Genomic DNA, 9,213 nt, shown 5'->3' with positions numbered 1-9,213 from the left:
ACTTAATCTTTTAAAAAACACACTAATTAAACAAATAGTCAATACAGAAAACACACAGCCATAGAAAAAGAGAAGTAAACAAGGCGAGGTTGAAGGCATCGATCGTTTACTGCCTGCCTTCCTACATAGACGAAGGGTCACAGACAACGCAAGCCAAGAGGAGAATAGCAGAGCAAGTGGCATCCTCCTCGTCGCTGAAGCTGCTCCTCTTGAACTTGCACACCTTGTGCAGCCTCACCACCTCCTTCTTAGCAGTTGGCTCCTTTCCCCTTCGCCTCATCACTCCACTCACTCTGTTCCTTGCTCCTCCTCATGGACTCCTGCCTTCTCAGCCTGGACTCCTCCACCTTGGACACCATTTCGGCTCGCCCCTCAGGAAACAGAGCACACAAAGCAGAGTGAGGTGGCTGTGCATGGGGAGGGAAGAAGCCTACATTTAAGGAGCTTTTATAGATGACTAATTAATTGGAATCACGGGTTAATTATTCCTTAGTTAGTTTTGTATGATTACTTTTCTAATTATAGAAGAGACTTGAACTGCCCTAAGCATTTGTTTTCAATACTCTAAGCTTAGCTTAACTTTAAAAAGAACCCATAGATTAGTTTAGCTCGGGGTTTAGGGTGTTTAAGCCTATTCATTTATTTGATTGAGAATGTTTAAGTTTGTTTATTAAAAATTTTATTATTATTATATTATAATTTAGATGTGTTATATTTTTCATATATTCAGTAACTTTATTTATTTGATTGTGCTAGTGAAGTAGGCACCAACGGCTCTTAGTCCATGACATAAATTTCATTAACTTCCCTCTCTATCCTGAGGGCTCTCCACCTTGGTAAACAAGCCCAGAGATTGTTCAGGAGGAACACCTCCTAAATTTTAGTTATGTAATACAGTTGTAATTATGCTCTCAAATAAATAATCAATTCAATAATCTATGAATTGCATGAATTGACATGTAGAATATTGAACGATCAATATATTTTTTTTCATCAAAAAATAATGCAGGCTGTTAATAAACGAACAAACAAAAACAACGGCAAACCACATGATTGGCATGTTATGCAGCTGACAAAAGGACAAGGGCATGAGCCTCCTGTGATTTACATCAATAATAAAAAAGGGGGAAATTTTATAAAACGAAGGTAATTCATTGATTCTAGTCTCTAGCTACTGTTTTTTTTAAAACAAAACAAAAATAAAATTGTTTTACAGTAAAAACAATAAAAATAAAGAAATTGCTTCACACTCCATGAGAACTACCTTTCATGTGCATCTCCATGTGAACATGTTTTTTTTGTGACCCTACCTCATGTCTTGGATTCTGATGCCAATTTTTGTTCATTTAAGTATTGCTTTTCATATGTTTTTTATAAATTTGTTAACCATAAATTATCAATAATAACGTGGAAGGTGAGCAACAATTATTGATAATTAGAGTCAAACACAAACTCTGACTGTGTATTGAGATAGGATCTCAATAATACATGTTTTAGCTACTATAGCTCTCACCAAATTTGACATCCAATTATTTTTCTCTATGCTTAAAGGAATCCTATGTGTTCGGCCTTAAAAAAAAAACTGATTTCCATCAGGTGCAATTCATTGATTGAGCCTGCAGACACTAGATGTTCACTTAGTCCGGGATTTTAAGTAATTGTTAGAGTCTAGATGATGCAATGTGCAATGTTACATCACATTCCTCAACAATGAGAAATCACATGAGTCTTTATGAAGGTCCACCGCTCAGCCATCATCTAAATTTAATTCTGGTCGTTCGATGAGTAAAATCACCGTAATGAGTGCTAGGAACACAGAGACAAGAGACACAAATTATGGGTTCAGAAAGGTTTGGTTTCATGTCCCATCCCGCCCACATGTGACATGTCTTGGGTTTTCTAACAATAATTACTACAATTATAACAGAATAATTGGCGTAACTATCAAATTGAAGGCCATGTTATTCATCAGGAAGATCCTTTATTGAATATGGGTGATCAAGTTGAGTAGTAAATCGGTCTATAGAAACTAGAAGACTTACTTGACTTAACTGGCCAGTCTGGAAGTAGTGTCGTCTGGTGTTTCTTTAATAATAACAAACAATGCAAAATGTAGCATCTGACCCCGTAGGTGTGTTCTCCCACGGCCTCAATTATCTGTTGGTGGCGCAAGCTGCAGCAATAAGATTAGGATGAAGAAGAGTCAAAGAAACACAGTGGCAGTCCAAGCATGAACTGGCAGGGCGGCGGCCGCTGATGTTTCAGAATAATTGGAGCATACAGTTGGAGATTAAATAAGTACAATCTACTTCGACCCAAATAAAAGTACAATGTATATGGGGAAAAAAACAAACAGCATGATAAGATTGTACCTATCGGTGTTTGCCATCCATAGTAGAAACATTGTGGATGTTTAATTTACCTTTTTCTCCGTTGGGGGAATATTGCAAAGATATCTGGCTGGGGCTCATTAGAATTTGTAAGCATAAATTGGCATCAGAACATGAGACTTAATTTGGGCAAAAAGAGTTAGAAATTAAGGCGTCATTACAATTCAGGAATTGGCCCAACTGTTAGCTTAAACATACACTGACTAGACTAGAGCAGATCTTATGTAGACTGTGCCGGAGAAAGTTTTAGAAAAAAACTTGCATTTAAGCATGGGACTCAGACTAAGATTGACTAACTGTTTCAGTTTAAATTAAATCTGTCATGGGAGATTGAAAACCGCCAAACATATCATTAGAACTTCCAGATCACAGGCCAAAGAACCCAAGCTCACTGGCTCTCTCCTTCTCAAACGTCTCAAAGTATTGATATATGATTGTAACGGCGAGAAGGATTCCGGTCCCAGAACCAATTGCTCCCATGAAATCAGCTAGAACTGTCAATGCACCAATGCACACTCCACCGAATGCGGCAGCAGTAGGGATGTAGCGGTTCAATTCCTTCTGTAAGTTGGACTCCCGATGACCTGGCATAACCATTTGTTGTTCCTGTGTAACACCAAATTTAATTTTAGAAAATAATATAACAAATAAAAATAGTCAGATTCTTGGAAGCTTACTCACCTAATCCAATCTAATATAGGGATGGGCTGGAGCACCCAAATCAATAGAATTATTGTACATGTTTATTAGGCTTTTAGTATTTCTAGGTTTTGAATTGTCAATGCATGCATGCCAGATTCAATATAATGGGATAAGGTCAGGATGGTACCTTAAGTTGCTTGGCTACATCCCTTGCAGATGATCCAGAAACTTCTATCCAAGTTTTGGAGAAAAGTGCACAAGCTGTGAGCATAAAGACTATATAGAAAAGTGCATGAAATGGATTCGCTGCCATATCCGCCAAGCTGCATAGTGTAGTTCCAAATTGAATGTGAGAAGCATTACAAGAATATAGGATATCAAAATGGAGCAAGATGATCACCTTGATGGAGCAGTGATATAGTAAGCTATACCGCCAACAGGAATGGATTGACCAGAATACTCTGATTCTTTCCACTTCCCCAGCAGATTAACAAGGAAGTTTCCACTGTACCTTCTATACAGCAACTACAGTGGACATAGAAGAGTTCAGATATCACAATGGAACCTAAGACCACTACTAGTTTTACAAGCACAACTGCAAAGAAGATCTACCTGGGATATGAAGTAAAGATTTGATACAAGAGCAGACTGCAGGATGATGGGCATATTAGAGGTATAGAACAACTTGATAGGGTAAGAACCTTGCTGCCCACGAGCATTCTTCGACCTCACAGGCAATACAACCCGAAAACCTTGGAAGTAAATGACAATTAGAAAGACCAATACTGTGGCGAGTAAGTTGGTCACATTTGGAAGATTCTGACGGTAGAAAGCCTCGCGAAGAGCACGGACTTTGTCTGTCCGCGTAATTAATAGATGGAATAGGGCAATAACAGCACCTTCAAATTCAGCTCCACGCCCACTGTTGATGGTAGTTGGGCTAAATGCCTTCCAGATTATATTTTCACTGAAAAATAGGTACAACTGAATTAGGATTAACCACTATATAAAGGCAGGCATAGAAAATATTTGAGAGAATTACCAGATATTGGTCGCTATGAACAATGAAATACCAGATCCAAGACCATATCCTTTCTGTAAAAGTTCATCCAAACAGATGACAATGATGCCAGCAAAGAAAAGTTGAAGTATTATGAGAATGGCATTCCCAGTCCCAAGTTGGCTGACACTGCCGTACATTCCAGATAGAACATATGCAACTGCCTCTCCAATGGCAATTAGAATACCAAGTAACTTTTGCGCACCATTTCTGAAAAAAGAGAGCACCATCAGATAAAGAGAGCACATCATGATGAAATGTAACATATAATTTATCTGAAATTAGTGATTACTCTTCAGGCATCACTGGCACCATCCAACAGAGAAATGAGAGACAAAAGGGCAAAGATATGGAATACTTTGCATATTCAACATTTTCTGACAAAAGAATTATGTATTATACAGCAGTAATTAATTAAAGACCAAGACATCTAAGATATTCGATTCCCAAGTTATATCCATCATATATCCAATGTGAATTTAATCACTGTAAAACAAGCAGCAGGAGGAAAACATATTGCTGAAAATGGTTTCACCAAAAGGCGATATTTTCTTTCCAACATTTTGGGCAAACAAACTTTCTTTCTAGAAGACCTTCCTGCCATTAATCTAAGTACCTAACAACATGAGTTATCACTTCAACATAGGAGGATGATGTGATCTAAAATCCACTAACCACTAAACCATATTTTCCAAGGAAATAACAAACATATAGAAATAAACAAACCTCTATAAGATCAATAAAGACAACTAAATGACCATTGTAATCTTTGTGTATGTGGTACCTAAATAAATCTAAAACCTAAAAGTCTATCAATATTGACAACTTCAAAAATATTAGAAGGAGATTAAGAGATCTTATGACAAGGAAGTATTACCACTCTAGATTTATTGGTATATGGCTTAGGTCAATAGATTTATTTTACAAAATGGCCAACTCCTTTACAGCTTGTTTTTCATTGACCCAAGTATAGCTCAATTTCTAGCAAATCATGATAATGAAAATGAAATAGTTCTTCCATAGCTAGTTTTGTCTTATGAAAATTGAAGATAATGAAATAGCTCAATTTCAATGATATCATCATAATGAAATAGTCCTCTCTTCTCCAGTTTTATCTTTTTGAAAATTGAAGATATTAGATTTTCTGAGCACATTAAAATTATTCTTTATCTTCAACAGAATGTGGTAGGCACTTCAAGAAAATAATCACTGGAATAGGACAATAAGATTAGAGATTAAATGCAAGGACAACACATTTACTAAATGCATTCCTACATTGATAAATATGGACATAAAAAAAAAGATTGGAGTTACATAGAAATGATAATCAGAATTATAACTTATTAATTTACTAGAAATTCCTAAAAGTAATTACCCATTCAATAATTGACAATCATGTTGATTCATGGCACACATTAATTGGATTTTATGGAAACATGGTGGCCTTCAATAATTGACCATTAAGTTTCAAAGTTCAAGCGTATAGATATTAATATTATAATATATACTATAGATAGGCTCTTATAATATGATCAAGAATGCAATTGTGCTTTATAGCTACATCCGCTACATGCGCTCTTTTCCCCTTCCCAAGCATGCCAATTTGTGAATTAAGCTTAATACAGCCTGAATAAGAGAGTAGCATAATTCAACCGTTAAATCAATTAATTCAAGATCCTTAAGAGTCTACTTATACACACTAAAACAATTAAAGCTAAACAAAGAAATAGCTGGTGAAGATTTTCAATATGAAAAAGCAGAAACATAATAATGGGCTTATTTGTCTTGGCAGTTAGATAGTTCTTTTTTCCTTAACAAAGTAAGTAGACATTTAGTTAAATTTCCAACAAAGTCAATATTATGATATTGCCATCAAAATACAAATAGCTTTGAATGCTTCTTCAAATAAGATGGTAAACTATAACAAACAATACATAGAATTAGCTAACAGAAGTTGTTTGACATTAATATAACAATGCTAGAATCATGTAGCTTCAGCATGCATCTAATTTATGCAAACTCCAATGAGGAATATTCTCAAATAATAAACAAGCAACACTTACAAAAGAGCACGATCCTCTCGAACACTGTTATCAACTTCAATAATCTTGGAACCAACTAGAAGTTGCATCACCAACCCAGAAGTCACTATCGGAGTAATTCCAAGCTCCATAACAGTTCCACGGTTTGAAGCAAGAATAACACGCATCCAGTAAAATGGATCCGCTCCAGTTGTTGAATGAATGCCATAAAGAGGAAGTTGACTGCAAACAAGAAAGATAAAGAGAGAGATAACAGTGTAGATGACCTTTTCTCTAAATGGGATTTTTCGATCAGCACTTTGAACTTCAGGCAAGAAAGCCAAAAATGGCCTGACAAGATGGAGCACCCTGAATCCTCCTGCCATATCCCTGAAGCCTGGCACAACAAACAACAACTTCATAACAGACTGAACAAAAATCCATAATAAGCCTGACAAAACAAACAACAACTTTGAAACAGAATTAAGAAAAATCCAAATACAGTTTGCAAGACATTCCTACTGACTTGTCCACGTAGAGAGAGTAATAATGTTGTATACAATGTTTTGAAATCAGACCTGACCTGAGATTAAAATTGGGAAAGCTAGGGAGTCGAACCAGTCAAATCAGTCAAACCAGCTGACCCAAGAATAATATAATAAATATAAAATATATTTTTATATATCAAATATACTTACAAGAGTTATGTAAAAATATTGAAATAACAAAAAATGTTTTAAATAGTATAAATTTATGTGAAAAGATATTTAAAATATAAATTAATTCATTCAGCATGTAGTATTCAAATTTACACCTATAAAAATATTTAAAAAATAGAACTGAATTATGAATAGATATTGCAGAAATGCACATTTTAAAAAAATAAAATAAAACTAAAATATATATGTGTACATATATACTGCAGAACCAAATAAAATAATTTTAACAAAAAACTCAAAACTTTAATGCTAGGAATTGAAACTGTGATCTCCAACTACAGTTACAGATGCTTAAACCCTGAGTCAAAGAACTGTATGCTGCACTATATTACCGATTACGTTTTTTATCCAAGTTTTACCAGTTTGTACCTTTTAGACTACAGTTTATGGTAAACCAGACCAGATTTCCATCTGGCTCCTGGTTTAGCTGGTCAGTCTGCTCTGGTCTGAAAACATTGATAAAAGATGGGGATATGGACATATAACAACTATCTTTGTTAAAGATAAAGCAATTTACACCAAGTGAAAGAGACTTGCATATGGATAACATAGGCACGAAGTTACCCATATATATGCGCACACACACTATACAGATCACATAGAAGTTATATTCGAGAACAGAAATTTTACAGAAAAAATCTAATAAGAATTTTCCTACAGACTGATATTCTATTCAGCTGCCAAAAGTCGCCTGTGATCTTGTTCTGTCCTCAGAATTCTATAATAAGAAATTTCACCCACACAGAGAAATTATGTTTGAGAACAAAAAAGAATTTTATAATAAGAATTTTTCCTACAGAATGCTATATATTTACTACCAAAATTCCCCTGTGATCTCGTTCTGTTCTCCCGCATATCCAGGATTAGGTAAGGAATGTGAATTACCTTAAGGGGCACACAATACATTCCTCTGTTAATCAATTACTCATGCATGTATCAAAGTACGCAATGGATGGATCTTCAACATTCATTTTATCCTCGTATCACCAAAATTCTTATGATATGATTTGGGTACAACAAAATCATAGAAATTTTTGGTGTGAAACGATTTTTGATTGAAACCAAATCAAAAATAGCAACTAGACAACGAAATGTCGAAGTGAATCAATGAGAAATAAAAACGCTATTGGAGGAACAAAGTTAATCTAAGAAATTGGAAACAAAGCAACGAAAATCAAATTGAAAGCAAACAAATCGACGTCAAATATCACAGATCAACAGAAAGAACACGTCTGAAAAATAGCAGATAAATCAGCACATGACCGTACAATTCTAGAACGATTTTGCATGATCCAGATCTGGAAGAATGGCGGCCTGAGAGCTAAATCAATACCTCCAAGCAGCCACAGGATTCTGCGTCGTCCTCGATCGGTGGTTCTTCTTGTGTTCCTCCCTCTTTCCTTTCCTTTCTTTCCTTGAGATTTGTAGGGCAAAAGATCTCGTAACAAGCACCAGATTTATTAGGGCAGCCAGCAAGGGGGTTCTCGTTAGATCGAGGGAAGGCGGACGACCTCTACCGCTCCACGGAGAAAATAACCGGATCCGGATCGAGTTCCAAAATCCGACCCGCAAATTGGTTTATTGGACAGATTTTCAATTTCTGGAAATGCTCTAAATGTAAGATTTATATCCAAATTAGAATTTAAATAACGTAAGATTTATGATATTTGGATGAAATTATATAGAAGAAAAATATAAGAAGATTGACTCAAAAAAATAAAAATGGAAATTGAAAATTTCGTCATAAACATTATCTGCAGCAATAACGTTTTGAACGTTGATAAATTTTAAAACTACTAAATTTGTCACACATTTATTAAATTCATAATTAATTTATTCATACTATTTATTTTTCTGTTAAATTGCTATCAGTAGCTGCCGTATAAACATCTCATTCACATTACTTTCCTGATCGATTATATTATTTTATTTTTATATCTACAATAAATTAAAAATGTACTTATTATAGATCGAGATAAGATAATATTATTTTAAAAACTTTTCAGAAAATATTTTTAAATGAGATATGCTGTAAAATAAAATATTAATTTTAAGGTTAAATTTAATTTTAAAAATAAAATAAAATTTTTAAAACAATAGTCTAAGTGTAATGAGAAAAATGGTTTGAAAACTTTAGAATTTGGTATTGAGCGTTTTTCAACGTTTTCCATTTTCCTTTTCCAAGGAAAATGGAAAACGCTGAATGGTTTGTGATTTCCTTTTCATTTTCTAGAGAATGAAAATTCGTTTTCCAGAAAAACAGACGTTAAATCATCGTTTTCTAAAATCTCAGTTGGGAATGGAAAATGTGAAAACGCGGCGTTTTCCCTTCGATTCCACGACGAGCACAGCGAGCGAGCACATCTCTTCCGGGTTTTTTT

General features: G+C 34.8%; 1 protein-coding gene across 1 annotated transcript; it reads right to left on the bottom strand.

Annotated features, from left to right (window-relative positions):
- Positions 1–2,514: 2,514 nt before the first annotated feature.
- LOC141811887 (uncharacterized) lies at positions 2,515–8,303 on the bottom strand. The gene is made up of 7 exons (XM_074699964.1): positions 8,166–8,303; positions 6,156–6,510; positions 4,075–4,302; positions 3,645–3,999; positions 3,433–3,557; positions 3,220–3,355; positions 2,515–2,996 (listed from the first exon to the last, which is right to left on the bottom strand). The coding sequence occupies exons 2-7, from the start codon at positions 6,497–6,499 to the stop codon at positions 2,757–2,759; spliced, it is 1,428 nt and encodes a 475-aa protein (XP_074556065.1). The 5' UTR covers positions 6,500–6,510; positions 8,166–8,303; the 3' UTR covers positions 2,515–2,756.
- Positions 8,304–9,213: the final 910 nt, after the last annotated feature.

Source organism: Curcuma longa, chromosome 1, assembly GCF_044706935.1.
Source record: "Curcuma longa cultivar G26 ecotype Majalengka, Jawa Barat chromosome 1, ITB_CL_G26_1.1, whole genome shotgun sequence".
Lineage (NCBI taxonomy): Eukaryota > Viridiplantae > Streptophyta > Magnoliopsida > Zingiberales > Zingiberaceae > Curcuma > Curcuma longa.
Note: the sequence above shows the minus strand (reverse complement) of the source record. Positions and strands in the feature narration are given on the sequence as shown.

What these genes read in the sequence shown, in the direction of transcription:
- LOC141811887 (XM_074699964.1), bottom strand. Translation starts at nt 6,499, where the DNA reads ATGGCAGGAGGATTCAGGGTGCTCCATCTTGTCAGGCCATTTTTGGCT. An exon ending in CGAGAGGATCGTGCTCTTTT is followed by an intron (nt 4,303 to 6,155) that starts GTAAGTGTTGCT and finishes CTCTTTTTTCAG; the next exon opens with AAATGGTGCGCAAAAGTTAC. An exon ending in TATATCACTGCTCCATCAAG is followed by an intron (nt 3,356 to 3,432) that starts GTGATCATCTTG and finishes TACACTATGCAG; the next exon opens with CTTGGCGGATATGGCAGCGA.